Genomic DNA, 17,965 nt, shown 5'->3' with positions numbered 1-17,965 from the left:
GGACACGAATCAGATTCAATGTTAGAAAGAACACGATTGGCAACGTCGTGACTCCCAAAAAAAAAAAAAAATGGTGAAGGACAAGTTCCTGCTTCCCCAAATCAATGCGTAAAATTAGCTGCGAACGTCATAACAGTTTCGGTTTCGCTAGAGTGGGTCTTTGGTGATGACGCAGAAGAGGGACCTAGTCCTTTCTGAAACGAAAGCGCAATCGTAAATCTTCGCTATCATATTCTATTCTAAGGCGCCGAATTTGTCGTTAATGTTATATTATGTCGATTCGCTGCTCTCTTTACTGTCTGTAGCGCAGTAGTCGGTCCATCTCAAACTGAAATGGCTGGCCATGAAATTGCTATTAGACAGCGGTTAAACCTACCTGTGAGCAGGTCTAACTCCTTATTGTTCCTTAGTCGGTGTTTAGACGCGGTCTTGGCACGGTTCAAACATGGGTTAGACGACGACCTTCAAAAACGCTGTCTAGCCTCGCGTTTAAATAATCGGCCTTAAGAATTTAATAATGTTGTGAGCCGCTTTATTTCGTCCTTGTAACATCTGAAGTTAAGCATCAAGGATAGACCCAGCATAGAATACTAGAGCAAGCATAGTTTAAAAATATGCCATCATAACCATGGAAAATCTTTCAGAGAAATTTGTTCACTGCTGTAACAGTGTTATGCTACCTGCGGAGCTGGGAGAATTGCTTCTGCGCGGATAAAAGTTTGGCGCGAAACCGCCATTCTCGCACTTGAATTTAAGCTGATACAAGTTACGTAACCTATAAGGATCACACCGGGAACACAATGCCAACACGTGCAAAAATGATACCCTATTTAGGGATCGAGACACTCTATCGGGCGGCAAATACCTTTCTAGCCCATATATGGGAGTACCTACCCCCCCCCCCCCCCGGTTCTACTTCCTTGTGAAGATTTGAGAAATTCTCCCGGTTTTAATTATAAAGTTCAGTTCGTTGCTTTCGTTGTGAAAACCTTTTAGAAGGAATTTGACAAGAACCAGCTTTTATTTCTTTACACTGCGTGCAATGACTTGGCAAAAATTACATTAGATAGATTTTTCTCGCTATCAAGATTGCGTTACTTTGAGTTAGACATGCATAAAAAGGTGCTTGTCCCTGCTGGTCTAGTACTGCTAGCGTGCATTCCTCAACCAAGAGGTGAAACATGGTGAATTGTTGGGCTGTCGTGGTTTCTTGTTTGCTTCTTAGCTTTTCAAGCGCTGAAGCAAAGAGGGGTCATCCAGTTCCAACGTATTTCAAACGGATCGACTCTGATGGGTTTATGCTGGATGTCCGAGACCAACGGAACCGTATAAACTTCATGCATCCAACTCGAAAATATTTCACTGCGGACGCCACTTTGAAAGTCAGTCCAAGCTTGGTGGAAAACGGAGCAACCGTGAATGTTTCTTGGAGTGGAATACCTAAGCCAAACAAAACGGACTTTATTGCTTTTTACTGCCCAAAAGACGATATCTCCAGCCATTATCTCGACTATATTTACGCTACTGAGTCATCAACGTATGCCTCAGGGTACGGTTGGATTCAAGTCGTGGTGTACAATTTGAGGACAAGCTGTGAGTTTCGATACTATCAAAAGCCCTATATTCACCTGGCTACCAGCAACTTACTGAAGTTCAAGGGAGGGATTTATGCTCCCTTACAAGGGCACATAGCTCTCACAGGCGACCCAACACAGATGAGAGTAATGTGGGTATCAGGGACAGGTAAAGACTTTTATTTTTTGTTTAGTTCGTTTTCGACGGTATGCATTATTTTCTACTTCGCACGCACGTACACACGCAAACTTGTTTCCTCCGGTCAGGGTAAAACCGGCCGGTGGGGGAGAAGAATCCCCATATTTGGTATAAATAGCTCGTCTCGTGATTCTCAGGTGAGATCCAGGCCTAGGTGAGATCTGTTTTTTCCGGTGTGTCTGTCATCTACTGGCCTAGGGAATTATCACGCGTTGTATGTTCCCTGGAGCGATTGCTACCTTTCTGCCAAGGCCAAGTTTGCCAAAAAGTGTTACGGGGGATTTCGCAAGTTTGCACGGAATTGGGAACTTAATATTTCGCACAGAATTTTGGTCGTAGCACAAACAAATCACGGGTTGATTGTCTGTAAGTTAAGAGCGGCTGACCGTGACTGAGAATATCGAGAACTGGCGCCGTCAAAACTGAAATTTCGGATTTCCCCATATTTTTTCAAAAGAATCCCTTTGGAGAGCTATTTACGGAAATAACAATAAAACTTTCCAAAGATTTTTCGTTTTCGAGAATTCCGGCATAATGTGAAATGCCGTGATCGCGTCACAGCCGGCGTTAAATTTTGACGAGATTTGGTGCATTTTCAAATCGCTCGGGAAGGAAGACGGCTTAGTGTATTAAAAACGATCTTTTGAAGTTAAGTTAGGCAACCTTCTGAGAATACGGTCTTATGAAAATGTTGCTGGAGGATTTTTATTTACATGCAGCTTTCAAAGTCCGAAGAATCCTATTTTCAGCATTTTTGTTGACACTTGAAATTGTGGAAACTTTGCAGGTAAAAGTATTTTCCTGGCACATCGTTCGTTCGTTTTTACCGGCGAGTGCTACACACTAATAGCCCATTTTCAAACTAATTACAACCGTGCAATTGGCTTCTTATGCTGATCTTTCGGTTATGGTGCTAGATTGGCTTTCGGTCATGTGGTTTGTTCATTTTGGCTGGCATCCATGAGGTATTTGTCTGATTATTCAGTTAATCTTTCAATGGCCTTAGTGGTTTCGGCTTTATGTTCACTCCTCTTTCAGTCTGTCTGTCCCTTCCCATATATCCGTATGGTCCAGTTATCTTCACTAGTGCTACTAGTGACACGGTTTTTTACAAATAAATTTGCTTTCTATATGGGCTTAATCTTAAAATTTAAAAGCTATATTAAAACATCAGAAGTTTTCCCTTCACATTTTAATATTAAAGCTGCCTGAATGCTATAGAGAAAGACTTCATCTTTCTCCACCGATCTGGCACACAAAGGACACTGTACTCAGCTGTGTGTAACTCACTGTAGGTCTATCACTGTTTATCTATCCTTTTCAGTAACCGTTATTTCCATAGTTTATTGAGGGACTGGTTATGAAACCTTGCCATGTTCAAAGTTGAAGAGCCGCGACCATGCACAATCCCGAGTTTGTTTTAATGTTCACACTGCAGCTGATTTTCTTAACACCAGAAACGTTCTAAACACCAGAAACGTTCTATGGGCCAGTTGCTCCAACACAATTCAAAATCTATTGTGGTTTGCGCGCGGTCAAGGCCAAAAATGCTGACAAAACATGTAACAAAGAAGTTTGTCGGGCTTCATAACCATTACCTTTTATTAACTACGTTATTTCTTAATTTCCTTACTTTTAGATGACATTCCAGTTGTACGTTATGGAAAAGATTCGTCTGTCCCCCTCACAGCTAAAGGCACCTCAAGGACCTATAACAAGAGCGACATGTGTGGTCCTCCCGCATCACTTAACGGCTTTCTGAGCCCCGGGTACATTCATGATGTCCTACTAACGAATCTCACTCCGTCGTCACAATATTTTTACACCTACGGATCTTCTAAGGTTTGTTGCTAATTTAACCAGTGTAAACATGTCCGACAGAGCGGAAGAGAAACAAGCGAGAAGTGAAAAACTAACGATCTGAAGAAACACATACCGGCAGTTTCTTAGCTCCAGCATACTGTAGCATTCGGAAGTAAAAATATCTTTCTGTGTACAGACAAAAAGACGTATATTCAAAGTAATATGTGTAAAAAACAATAAACAAAAACAAAAACAAAGATGCGACAAATATATCTCGGGGGATCAAAACTAAGGAAGTGAGAAAGTAACTCGATTTAACGCAACGTAACGTAACGCAAAGTACTATTTGTATCTCACCGCGGAGTGGTATGAGGGTAAGCAGAAATTTATATTTCTTCACGTTTTTCTCAAACAGAAAATTTGAGCACATCTCTATTTCAAAGTTTGCGTTTGTTTAATTCCATGCTGCTAGATTTATTTTACAAAAGTCTCGTGATGTCCTTCTTTGAATCCAGGAAAACCCTGCAATTGAAGCAGAATCGAAAAATCTCGTAACCTGACTTGCAAACTTCGAAACCTTTTTCTTAAAGCGTCGCCGCGATCCTTTGATTCATATTTTAATTTATCCATCACATTTGAAATTAAGCTTGAATCGATTGATTAGCAACTGAAGAAGTCACATGTGTAGCAACTTCTCCGACCATCTTTTCTAGTTTATTATGTATGCCTCAATTTTCGTTGTTTGTTTTTTCTTGCTGTTCAGATGATGAGCGATGTACCGCGCAAGTTTCGTACCCAGCCCCCTACCGGACCTGATGAGCAGTTCAGTTTTGTAGTGTATGGTGACATGGGAGTCTCCGCTGTCCCTGGTGCGCATGACACAGCGAGCTACATGATCGAAGAGGCCATGAATGGCAAGTCATTTGTGTTCCATGTGGGAGACATATCCTACGCTAGAGGATATGTAAGTACAACAAAGACGGAAACAATCAGTTCTAAAAATCCAACTCTTTTACATACATTAGGAGCAACACCCCATTGCTCTCAAGGAACTTAAGTGTCTCTCTCTTGCTAGTAGAGCTCCACTTGCGACCAAAAATAGTTTCCCCTTATTTGATGACAGTGAAAAGGATTTGGAACTTAATTTCCAGAAACTCAACTCTTTAAGTCAAAAACTAGTTTAGTTTGTTTTGAGGTTATCAATAGTGATCTAGAGATGGAAAATTATGGATATTCAGGAGCGCGTTACAGACCAAAAACTGGTGCCGCTCACAAATGTTTGCTTTTATCCAGTTTCTAAGGTACACGTTTCAAGTTCACACACGAAATGTGAAAAACATTATAAAAGTTTCAGCCGAAGCAAGAACAACTTAAACTCCACCCTCTGTGAAGTCTATATCCAGATCGCCAAAATAGGCCAAATAGAAGACGCATTTTCTCCAAACCCTGATCCTATTTCAGACCGAAATATGTAATTTTTTCGGTACCCATTTTCAGACCTGGCCTCTATAATTCATACCCGTCTTCAGACTTTCAGACCAAAATGGCTAAAATCTATACCCTATTTCAAACCTAAACGGCTAGAAAAACCATACCCTGTTAGGTTTTAGTGTAAATCTACTAGTGTTCTATCACGAACGCCGTCCTCTGATTGGCTACGCTACTCGCTATCTATTCTGTGATAGATAGTGAGTAGCGGTTTTCAACAAAATGGCGGCCGCCTCGTCGCGTTTTCGAAGTGTCTGCGATGAGGATATAGATAATTTACTTGTTTAGTTTTGAACGACTAGTAGATTTATACTAAAACAATTAGATTATTCGCTCTCGATTTCTATGCATGATAGCTGATTCGGGCTGCGCCCTCATCAGCTATCACGATCATCAGAAATCTCGAGCTCATAATCTAATTGTGAATCTCGTACCCAGATCTCCCACGGTCATTCCCGAACCGACTGAGATCAGAGTACGAGACTATCTAATTGTTATATGTACTGAAGTACCCTCCCCCTCCCTCCTGTCCGGGTGCCGGATTCACAAGTCATTTCACGTTGGTGATTTTATTGTTGGTTTGCACCTTCAAACCTTCATTCTTGATGTGTTCCTCACTTCACATTTGTCGTTTGTACCCCAGGCGTACATTTGGGATCAATGGCACGAACTCATCGAGCCTTTCGCAACACTGATGCCATATATGGTGGGCATGGGCAATCACGAGCAGGACCATCTTTCAGGAGGCTCTAAAGACCCTAGTGGTGCCCCAGGTGAAGGGTGGCATCCCTGGTGGGGAAACTTTGGCGACGACTCAGGGGGAGAGTGTGGAGTGCCTATGTACCACAGGTTTCACATGCCTGACAATGGAAATGCTCTTTGGTGGTAAGTTCATGAAGTGCCTTTTTTCTTGTTCTTCTTTTTCTTCTTCTTCTTCAAGTCTTCTTCTCGTTGTTTAATTCGGCATTTGCATGATTTTAGTCATCAGCCTTTTTTTTTCTCACAACCGTAAGTTTGAATGCATATAAATATTTTCATGAGAATCTCGTTGGTATTTCTTAACAGGTACAGTTTTGATTACGGCAGCGTCCATTTTATCATGATGAGTACGGAACATGATTACAGACCAGGCTCCAGGCAGTACGTGTGGTTAGAAAATGACCTGAAAAAAGTGGATCGCACTAAAACACCCTGGGTTGTATTGGGAGGACATCGGCCTATGTATTCAAGCCAGCGAGAGTTCGGTAAGAACCTTTCAAATTGACTTAGAGTTCACATTTTGAGTTTCAAACCATTCCAAGACCCCTAACTCCTACCTGTTCCAGAACAGTAGATACATAGGTTTCAGCTACGAGATATGACACGTCAAGACACTTCGTAATTTAAGGCATGCGCATCGGGTCAAAAGCCGTCCTATTTGCATCTTTGTCCCCAGTCCCTACGAGTCTTTTTTCCTGCGGTTGAATTGGAAAACTTGAAAGGGCTAAATAATAAATACCTCCGGGAGCAACGTTTTGCTATCGTAACCCAAACTGCAGTGAAAATTGCACGTGCAACCTTTCCTCTGCGGTTTTAGCAAAAACTGGAAAAATTGGAGCTGCTACTCAGATTTATCTTTCAAAGACACGTGGTAGAGCTTTTAAAGGCTAAAAGCCCGCGGGAATTATAAAATTCAGTGTACACTTTTCTCTAGGAGCTACTGGCCTCCTATAAAGTAGCTCTAAGTCAGGCAAAATTATGGGCTATGCTGTTTCCTAGCTCCTTGTCTTTCATTTATTGTGCCAATCATTGACCTCGTTATAAAAACAAAGCATGTTCTCATGTACGTTCGTCTCTCCTGGTAGGTGACTATGTGGTTTCCTTGGGCATGCAGTACTACTTGGAGGAGCTTTTCCACAAGTACAAAGTGGACCTTGCCTTCTGGGGACACTACCATAGTTACGAAAGGACATGTGCAGTCTACAAGCACCTGTGCCAAGAGGAGGGACTGGGCACTACACACATTGTCGTGGGTTCGGCCGGGTTCGGAATTGACACTGAAGCTTATTACGATGTGGCTTGGTCTCGTTATCACGAGAACGACTATGGATATGGAAGGGTCTTAGTAGCTAACAGTTCGGCGCTGTATTATGAGTGGGTGCGTAATAAGGACAAGGTCGTAAGAGATAAAGTTTGGTTGATAAAACCAAACAATCAGATGGAAGTGTAAATCGAGAAAGGAAATTTTCCTTCATACAATTGCGACTAATCAAATTTCAGTTCAAATTGTTAAACTGTAATGTAATGTTCTCAATGTAATCTACAAAGAAACATCAAGTTAGATCGGTCACATGACTCATGGTAGACTTGTGCTAGAGACCCATTTAGGCAAGGTGAACTTCTAAGAAATCTCAAGATGAATGCCATGTCAATCGAAGTTAGAATGATTATTTTAAAATGTCAGTGTTTATTGGGTGAATTTACAATAAATGATGGTGCTTATGACTTCTTTATTTGCTGAATGATGCGCTAGCTTCTCGTCTGCCTCCTTCCCCCCCCCCCCCCCCCCACTTCTCCACCTCACTCAGCCACATCACATGCACAGACTGTCCATTTCTTGTACGGCAATTTGTGAGTCAGGTGTCAGACATGTTTCAAGTAGCCTGGGCACCCCCTGGTCTGAGAATTATAAGTCGTTTCACAATCGTTTTTATCGTGATCAGATTTTTAGTGCATCTTGCCCAAGGAAAAGATCACTTTAAAACAAAAGAAAGGAAAACTTGGGTTATTATCCAGCACAAGCTTTAGCTTTCGAAAAACGGATCGGAATCAGGGGCAGGTGGGGAAGATATGAAGAAACGGCGTTCTTATTTCTTATAAATACTATTGCTAAGAAACTTCACAATGCACAGTATTTTGTTTTTAGACTCCCTGATTTTATTATTTCCACATCACTGTACATAACAATTGAGAAAAAGAACAACATCTCTTAGAGTTTCGACGTTCACTTCGGCTGTTACCATTAATTGACCACAATTTTCATAAATTGTGATGAATGAAAACTCTGACCCGAAACGTGTTTGTAAATTTTTGTTCTTTTTCTAAAATATTTGTACGATTTAACGTTACTTATGGAATAAACCCTTGAATAAATTTCCCACACACCCACAAATTCATCCCCAGGCGTTCAGCATGCAAGTGTACGCCAGTAAGCGAAGTACCGTTACCTGTAATTGAAAAAAAGTAAAATCTATTATAAGTGAGTTGGTAGCCCCGCTATGTCTCTACCTATGATCCATACCATGTTGGGACAAATCTGATGTACTTTCACTTCAGCTGCATTGCTAGGAAGGGGGACATGACAACCTCGTTCCCAGGGCTTTCCCTTGAACGAGAACGAGGTTGGAGTAAAGGGGTGTTGTGGTACGTAAATATCACCCAACCAATTATATCTTCCATTGTTATTCAAGATGCAAATGCAGTTGGGGATTCAGACTTTAAGGTAAGTGGTGGCTTGCTTCCCTCCGTAAGAGGAAATGTCACGACGTGGCTTAAAACATAAGGGGGAAGGGAGCGGGATCCCCGAGCCCCCTCCCCTAGACACGCCACTGCAAATGTTGGCGAAGATAAGATGTAGTGTACTTTAATTTCTGTCTCGATTTTAGTGTCTAAATTGGTAAGAAGAATGGCAATTAAGAATACTGACTGTGGAAAACGTGGTGTACGTTCTCTCTTAATATGGGTTGCAAGTTTGGATAGCCGAATAACAATGAACAACATTGATACGGAATATGGTACTTAATGGGTATGTAATTCTCAGTTTTGTTTGAAGTATTCGCTAATTTATGTCCCGGTGGGCACGTAAAACCTCAGTACTTTCTGTAGTGTTTCAACTGCTTATCTGTCTGACTACAATTCAACAGACAAATTTTTGTACAGATGAGATGTGCCTGACCTCGTCATGTTCATAATTAATGCAAGTTTGCAAGTTAGAGTGGTGATGAACAACATTGATAGCAGAAATGAAAAATCTCAATGTGGGTCAGGTAGCGGAATGACAATGAATACGGGAAATGGTACTAAATGAGTATGTAATTCTCAGTTTTGTTCGAAGTGTTCGCTAATTTATGTTCTTGTGGCTACGTAAAACCTCAGTGCTTTCTGTAGTATTCTAACTGTTTCTTTGTCTGATTACTATTCATTACACAAATTTTGGCTAAGGTAAAGTGTTTCTCTCCTCGCCATACTGATAATTATGCAAGTTTGCAAATGACAGTGGTAATGAACAACATTGATAGCAGAAATGGGAAACCAGTAATGTAAATATCACATCGATTGAAGTGTCTACTGGAATTAATTATGTCTGAGAATGGAATCGAAGGACGTTGAGGGGGGAACAAAGAATTCGACCGTAAATATCACTGTTGTGTGCGAGTACCTCTCAAGTGCAAACTTGGGTTCGACAAGCTCTAAACAGATGATTGTTGTACTTACACTAATTTGGGTGTCACAGGGCATGCGCGTTTGGCTATCGGATCCACGTGATCCCTGACCTGTTCAAAGGATGCCTCGTAAAATAAATCTTTTAAGGTGCTGGCAATCTTAATCAGCTCGTCTCTCTGCTGTTGCCTTTTCCTGGCGTTGTATCCTTTTCCAACCACACCGACCGCTATCACGTGAGAAATGCGCTTTAGAGCTCTCGTGGCAATGTTCAATGTCGGCACGTCTTTTGGGTTGGTAAGACCGTCGGTCAGGACAATACAAACCTGAGGGGGAGAGGGGAGAGTTAATACATTGAGAGTCAAAAATGGTTTTTATTACAACTAAGACTAGTCTTATTTCACCCAACCCTTAGCGCAGACAATGATTAAGGATGAAGAGAGATCGATATTAATCGATTGCACAATATTTTGAAAATTGTTTTGGATTTGGGTGAAGTTTTCGATGCATGCAATCAATATTACTTTTCCAGTACTTTACGCGTCCAGTTAACAGGCATGTTTCCTCAAAACGCTGTAATTTGGTGCATCTTATTCCGAGTGAAATGCAGGGCAAACTATTTCCATGTGTCATATTGGAGTAAGCCTCAGAGGCTAGTTACTAAAAACTTCGGACTTTTAACTGCTAACGACGGGCACTTAATTCACCAAAAACAGTATTTTAACGTTCGACGTGGAGTTTTATACAACTAGCATGTGCAAAAAACAAGAGACTACTTGTAGTTCAATTGGACTCCAACTTGACGCTGCTGACCCACAGTGGACATTGCGTGTAGCAATAAATTTCTGATATCGGTAGGCTGGAAAAGGCGTGACCAAGTCACGTGCCTAGTTCCGTGGGGACACATCCTTGTTGTCTAGCAACATCCTTACGAACATTGCCGACTCGGCTAGCTTTTCAGCCAAATACGCCATTTTGATAGAAAAACATACCGTTTGTTAACCGGATCATTACCATTTAGTTAGCAGTAAAAGTAATACCTGCTTATGGTTTACGTTTTGACCAAAAAACCTCCTACGAGAACGCGTAAACATTCTGTAAGCCATCTTTAGAGCTTTGCCTGTCCTTGTTCCCCCCCTAGTGTAACGCATCCCGATGATTTCCTTCTCAAGCCCCATGAAGCCCTGCCTCTGTGACCTTGGCAAGCTGAAAATTCGTCGTGGTGCTGTAGAGTATCTTATGATGCCAACTCTTGCATGCTTGGCGCTGACGGAGAAATGACGGGTTAGGTTGAGCAGGATTTGTTTTGTCATCTTAAAGTTTTTTTTTCCAATGCTCCCTGAGGCGTCAATAACGAACACCAAATCCACTGCCGTCCTGCAATCTAAGATTGAGAATCATGTTCGAATCATTTTGCTTTAACGTGTTAAACACGACGACGCATCTAAACAGTTGATCTTAAAAAAATAAAGGTCCTTGGAAATGCCAGTTAGACTACGTTGATTGATAAATGCTTAATTTCTTAATATTTAAGGAAATTGATAAACTGATCTGCGACATAATTGACGCGGATCTGGGTCTTACATGAAGTTGAGATTTGTTGAAACGTTTGATTTGATGAGTAGCCAAGTTACCTGACGTACACATGCGCACTACTTGTGACTGTTATTCTTAGGCACATCCCAAAAGTGTTACATCGTATAATCATTTCATTTAATGTATCGGATGACTAACACTAAAACACACACAGATACACACCTGGACATCCTGCATAGTTGGGACCCAGGGCCGGCATAGCACCATCTTTACAGCAGCCATAACCTGTAAAATAAAGAGCAATTCAAGTGGAATTCTAAACTACCGGGAAGACCAATAAGAAGTTTGTTCCCATTATTACAAAATCGGGTCAAATGTTTCTTCAAATTTCTCCAAGAATTATTGCTGGTTTGAGAAACTTTAGCAAGCACAAGAAAGAGTGATTCACTGAATGCACCTCATTTTCCAAGTCTTCCACTTCTCTCGCTTGTGTTTTTGATTTGTTGTGTAAAACTAGCATTCAAACTCGAAATCAGAATAAAATTAAATGATAAAGAAAGCAAAAAAATAAAACAGAAGCTTGATAAAGGAGGCAGAAAATTGTAAATGGAACTTTTGATTGATTTCACGTTTTCGTCTACTTCAAGATCCTCCTGTAAGTAAATTTGATTTGCGTGGATCCTTGATCTGAATAATTAAATGTAATTTTCTGATAAAATTACGATGTGGACATTTTCGACCATCAAAAACTCATCAAAAGCCCTAAAACTGTCAACTGTCAAAGCTATCCTCCCATTGAGACCCTCCAGGAAGTCAATTGTTAAAAAAATTCTTCATCATTACTTGATCCACATTTCCCTCGGTAAACGAAGTTGGCCCAGTGAAGACCAACGCCTCCAATGCACTTTCTCGATTTTTTGTAGATGTGGTAAGTGAAACAGGCCAAGGGATCACACCAACATTCGCCATAAAACTGAACACCAAAGCAGCTGCATCCGGCGGCTTGGGCTTCCGCAGCACAGTTTGTGATGACGTATGTGAAGTTTTTCCAATTATCGATCCGCCTGCGGAAGTTTTTGATTAAGAATTTGATTGCGCGAAGTTTGGGCTCCCTCCATGCCTTCGGTCCTTTATCGTTGTAGCAGCCCAGCGGTTCAAACCACAGCGATTTTTCTGTGAAATAGAATTGCAGCTAAATGAGTTATTTTTCAGGGTATATAGACATGTGGCTGTTCTCTTTCGCCCACTTCCATTGAGTTTCGCCTGCTGTACGTAGCGGTTGTCACGTTATCAGGAGACCGAGGTTGGATCGAGTCCTTCCCGGCGAAGCATATATTTTGACATAATACGTTTTTTTTTTTATTTTAAGGCCCATCTACATACTTGTTCCTTTCATATAACAGATCCTTGCAGTGATCCTATGTTAAAATACGCCTGATTCACTTAGTATGAACATTCATTGCTGTCTGTTTCAGTTTATTTTTCATGTTAAAATTCCCAGTCGGATCACATCAACAGTTTAAAATACCGTCTCCAGGAATCATTTGAGCCACCTGATCTCGTAAATGCGGTGTTGCTTAGCAACATGACAAGTCTTGGTGAAAGCGCGACTGTTTGGTTTATCAACAGACTTGATAAAGAAAGGAAGTTTGGCCACCGTAAAGAGATTCGAGTGTTGATGTCGAGCGTTAACATTTCGTCTACCTACTTGCCTCTTAGAAACGACTTTCTAACAACTTCGACAATGTTATAGCCTGAAGGAAAAAGATTGATAGCCGTGACAATATCAGGATTTACCTGACCTCATTGATAAATAATTAGCGGAGAAAAGGTCTGATTTTTTTATATTCTTCTTTACACTCGCTCAAATTTCTTAGTTCATTGCTAGGGTCATACCATACATTCCTGACAATATAATTAGAGAAAGAAAATTTAAATATGAGGATCTACACTAAATGTTTTTTTCAAGTATACATTGGTCATAGCTATAAACAGTAAAATAACAGCGAACAGTAAGTCTATGAACTTAAACAAACCTATTTTCTCATAGCCGGTGAGAACACAGGAATAAAATGTGAAACTTTCAGTTAAAATTTCGTCTTTTACTCGTTTAGTTTATCCAAAAATTGTTTCTCAGATTGCTGAATGACTTTTAGAGTAGAAAGTTGCGAATTATCCGCCACTTGAATATTTACCTCACACATTTCATAGTTTATAATTGACGTACGACACCAGGAAGACATCAGCTGTGCCTGAGAAAGAACTGTAGAACTACTGCTCTACGCCCAGTGGTTCAAAGCACGATTAAGACGATTAAACTAACCCGGGGTTAGCCTGTAAAACTTGTCTTTCAGTTTAACTACTAATCAATAAAGATTAATATCCAAAAGATTTTCCCCTTCGGATTAAAATTGTCCGACTGCGGTCAGTTTATTCACAATGAAGGATTAATTATAATCTGGATGTACGATGGCCGTGATCTCATCTGAAATTTTCAATGACGCGTATAGATGGCCGGATTAGACTCGGATTTATGGTCTGTTTGAGTAGCGCGCCCACTTTTTGCGAATCACTTCATGAAATAAATCCCGGGACCCCTTTCTCGAAGACACCGAAAACTTTTCCGGCCTGAAAACTATTTTAGCTGCACAATGCTCTTCAACATAACGTCAATTTTGTTGAATTTGAAAGCTAAATTTGATCGCAAAAAAATCATCTTATCTGCCGTGGTAAGTAGCAGGATTTTTAAGAGAGACGCCTCCCAATGACTAGCTTAGTTTTGTTTCTTAATACACCTGATATGAACTTCATAAGGCATAGACTGATGTAAATCTCATTTACTCATTTTCGCCGGCAATGTCATTCTGCCCATTATGAATCAATGCTTCGAATTTTTTAAGAGTTCCGTCGATCGACCTTTTTATCACTTTTCTCCTGTTATTGATAAAGAGCTTAAGCATACCTTCCTTTTGCAACTGCTTATTCTTTTTCTTCCCGTCTTTCTTTTTCCCTTTGCCCTTTTTCCCTCCTTCCTTTTTCTTCTTTGCCTTCTCTTTGCTTGACGCCGCCGAAGATTTACTGCTTTTCCCTGCAAGTTTCTTTCCGTTTTTTGGTCTTTTCCTTCCTATCCTTCCTTTTTTTCCTTTCCTTCCTATTCTTCCTTCCCTTCCTTTTCTTCCTTTCCTTCCTATTCTTCCTTCCCTTCCTTTTCTTCCTTTTCGTCCTCGCTCCTCTATTTCATCATATAGCAGTGGGGCCAGCCATCTGTATTTTGCCGCTTCGTCGTCCAGTTCTTCATCATCCTCGGTTTCAGACTCGGCCGCAACTTCTTGATCATTTTTCGAGGCTAAGGCGATATCAGAAGTGTTTTCGTCTCCGTAGGCGAGTTTGAATGTGGCAAAAAAGATGATCAGTGGCATCAACAGAAAGAACTGCATGATGTCTTCAAGAGAAAAACAACAGTACATTAGAACAGATGGATTTTCGAGCTACCAGTGACATTTGTTACTAACAACCCCCCATAACGAGGTGGAGACAATGAAGCGAGGAAGGCGAGATATGATATGAACCTAACAAACGAAACAAACAAACAAAAAAACTTGAATGGCAATGAAAGAACCCTGGAAACTGCTTCACATTTTACCGACGCGACACTCTAATGGAACGCACTAGCATGCGTCAACCATTCTTCACAAAAAAAATTCAATTCCAGAAGATCATGAAGATTTAAAGAACGCCAAAATGACTTAAATGGAGCAATGCTTTCTAAGAAAATTTAAAACAAACACTAAATAATAGCTTCAGCCCCTTTTTGCTGTTAAAACATAATCTCCCATTTTAGTTCAGTGGCATTTACTTCTAAAGATTAAAAATCCAACAAAAACTTACCGGTTCTTCCTTGTGATCATCGAAGAAACTAACTGAAAATGCGATGCAGGACAAATGTTGCAGTTTAAGATATAGCAAAACACGTAATTAACTTCGTATCCACGAAACTAAATCGCTTCCTTTGGGCATTTTAAAAGCATCTATTTGTTTTCTTTTCAGTTTACAATAGGAGTAATCAGCGCCAATCAATTTTGAGTGTCCTTAAAATTATCTACAGTCGAACGACCAATATCGGAAAAATGAAGTAAGCGTTTTTTGTCTGGCTGGCTTAAAATTATTTTTGGTTCGCTAGCCTTTCATTTTTCACCACTGTTAAGTCTGCCGTAACTTGAAATGAACCAGAGGCATTAATTGGATAAGAAAAAATTTATTGTCGGTTTTGGTTTATTACGTGGAAGGTGCATTGGTGAATTAGCACTTAGAAAATCAGTGCATCTGAGCATTGATTTTCACGCCATGAAAAAAGAAAATCCTTTTAATGGTAATTACTTGATAATTATTTACGATTTTACTACCTCTTTTTATGAAGTTTATGGAACTGTGTTAATTTAAATACCCTATCATCATAATCATACTCAAGAGCATGGGAATTGTTTCGGGATCGGAGGAATATAATACGACTAATGAGACCCTCACAAGGGTTTTGTATATAGGGATTACCGAAAACTCGATACGTGCAAATGATAACTACCTAGAAAAGTTATGGGAAATTCTCACTTAGTTTCAGTTAAGGGATAACTCTACCAATAATTTGAGAAATAACAACCTCGGCAAATCTGGGGGATAAGGAATAGCTGTCATCGAGGGTTGTACACCGAGGCCGACCTCGCTTAAGGTTGACTGTTAGTACCTTGCTTAAATTTGTTGCTGAGCACTAAGGCCCTTTTTTATCTGTAGTTCTTGTATTAATCTTACCATTCTATCTCGCCAGAGACAGGCGGATAGCTGCTCGTCTCAGTATCAACTCATTAATGTCTTTTACAAAGCGGTTACATATTAATTCGAATATCCAGACCCGTGCAGAGCACGTTTTTCAAAACTCAGTGCGCAAAAACTGTTAGGAATACGAAGAATCGGTCAATCAAAATGGTATTTCAGTAGTATTTCAGTTTCTAGGACCCACCAAGACCTACCGTATTTTCTCGAGTAATAGCCGGGGGCCATTATTTCTTTTCTTGCACCGAAAGCGGGGGGCGATTATTCGAGGGAAGGCGATTATCTCAAATATTTCTCACAGGAGGTCGTGCCCTAAATATTTTGTTTTATTATACCATTAAATCAAAAAACTATTCACATCAAAATAAACCGAACAAGGGCTTTTTAACTGTTTCAAATTTGTTTCGTTGATTAATCAATGTTCAATATCAATATCTTCGGTGTCAGAGCCTGAAAAAGTGAAATACATGAACATTACCATAAAAAAAACTGTAAAAAAAACCCCGGTGCTTTTGTAACTATTCAGTCGTGACAATTAAATGAAAGCTTGTTTGTTACCCAAGATGCCGATTTTTAACTTGAGAGGGAGGGGATAAAAGAAAGAGAAAATGGCGAACGGGGGGGGAGGGGGGGGTGGGCGATTATTCGAGGCAGGCGATTATTTTAAATATTGTCGTCAAAGGGAGGAGGGGGGGGGAGCAATTATTTGAGGGAGGCGATTTATCGAGGGACGGCTATTATTCGAGGAAATACGGTATAAATGTACGGATTCTCATTGATCAATTGGTCAATAAAGGACAAAAATATCCGTCCTAGAGAAGATGAGGTTTTTAATCCAGGTTTAATGTCTTGCGTTATATCTTGCTTTTCCAGGTTTACTTACTTTCGTTTCTTTCATATAAGAGGTTATTTTAGGCATTGATCCTGTATGGATTAACGCGAATTAAATTTAGCGGCAACGAATTAACTTTTGCGCCGAGGAATGAATTTTAGCAACAGCGAATGGAATTTAACGGCAGCAAATTCAGTTTTGCAGCAACGAATTCAGTTTAGAGACAGCGAATTGAATTTAGCAGCAACGAATTAAATTTTGCGCCAAGGAATGTTAATTTTTAGCGACAACGAATTCAGTTTAGCGGCAACGAATTGAATTTAGTTACAGCGAATTGATATTTAGCGATAACGAATTCGATTTAGCAACAGCGAATTATGTTTAGCGAAAGCGAATTCTGTTTAGCGACTGCGAATTAAAATTTCGCGAAGCTTGCAACATATGGACGACCACATGACAACGGTTAATTACCTCTGATCTGAAAAGGATAATTAGGCCAAAAGGATCCTTTAATTTTTTAGCGAAATATACAGGACAAAGCTTGCTAATATTACATTAGCTGAGTGAACAGGAAAGAGGTTTCAAAGACTTTATCAACAACTTGGAATTCCCAACATTGACCAACGAGGATCAAGCGACGCTTGAACAAGACCTGACATTTGAAGAAATAAAAATGTGTTACATCGTTTTAGAAAAACAAAACTCTTGGTGAGGACGGTTTACCAAGGAGTTTTATGTAACTTTCTTTAATCTTTTAAAACAGGTTTAAGTCTTGTCTGATGACGCTTTTCAGAAAGGTAGCCTCTCTCAGTCTCTCAGAGAAGAGGAATAATATCTTTAATTCCTAAAAATGACAGTAACTTGTGAGAATGGACAGGCTGGCGTCCGTTAAGGGTGCTCAATCAGTTGACTAGAAAAACCTTGCGAAGAGTATTGCTAAACGAATAGCCTCTTATACCCAAACTAATTCATTGGCACCAAATAAGATTTGTAAAAGATAGATATACAGTATTGGTGGAACTGTACACTGTCAGCAATAATTCGTTGGCTGCTTTCACGAGCTAAAATGAGTAAGCTTTTCACAGATGAGAAAATGAGTAAGCTTTTCACAGATGAGAAAATGAGTGAGCTTTTCTCAGATGAGAAAATGAGTGAGCTTTTCACAGATGAGAAAATGAGTGAGCTTTTCACAGATGAGAAAATGAGTGAGCTTTTCACAGATGAGAAAATGAGTTTGCTTTTCACAGATGAGAAAATGAGTGAGCTTTTCACAGATGAGAAAATGAGTGA

General features: G+C 40.1%; 2 protein-coding genes across 2 annotated transcripts; one reads left to right on the top strand and one right to left on the bottom strand.

The window, feature by feature from the left end:
• The first annotated feature begins 1,117 nt into the window (after nt 1-1,117).
• On the top strand, nt 1,118-7,548 carry LOC146472597 (uncharacterized). The gene is made up of 6 exons (XM_085119345.1): nt 1,118-1,743; nt 3,413-3,615; nt 4,340-4,540; nt 5,708-5,949; nt 6,130-6,308; nt 6,909-7,548. The coding sequence occupies exons 1-6, from the start codon at nt 1,182-1,184 to the stop codon at nt 7,271-7,273; spliced, it is 1,752 nt and encodes a 583-aa protein (XP_084975471.1). The 5' UTR covers nt 1,118-1,181; the 3' UTR covers nt 7,274-7,548.
• Nucleotides 7,549-7,725: 177 nt separating this feature from the next.
• On the bottom strand, nt 7,726-14,456 carry LOC146472596 (uncharacterized). The gene is made up of 6 exons (XM_085119225.1): nt 14,099-14,456; nt 11,863-12,192; nt 11,242-11,304; nt 10,524-10,867; nt 9,538-9,809; nt 7,726-8,270 (listed from the first exon to the last, which is right to left on the bottom strand). Exons 1-6 carry the CDS (start codon nt 14,454-14,456, stop codon nt 8,267-8,269), a joined length of 1,371 nt encoding a protein of 456 aa, XP_084975351.1. The 3' UTR covers nt 7,726-8,266.
• Between the last annotated feature and the right edge of the window lie 3,509 nt (nt 14,457-17,965).

The sequence above is a fragment of the Pavona decussata genome, unplaced genomic scaffold, assembly GCF_977016875.1.
Source record: "Pavona decussata unplaced genomic scaffold, jaPavDecu1.1 SCAFFOLD_98, whole genome shotgun sequence".
In the NCBI taxonomy this organism is placed as follows: Eukaryota; Metazoa; Cnidaria; class Anthozoa; order Scleractinia; family Agariciidae; genus Pavona; species Pavona decussata.
This window is presented reverse-complemented; position numbering and strand designations above follow the sequence as displayed.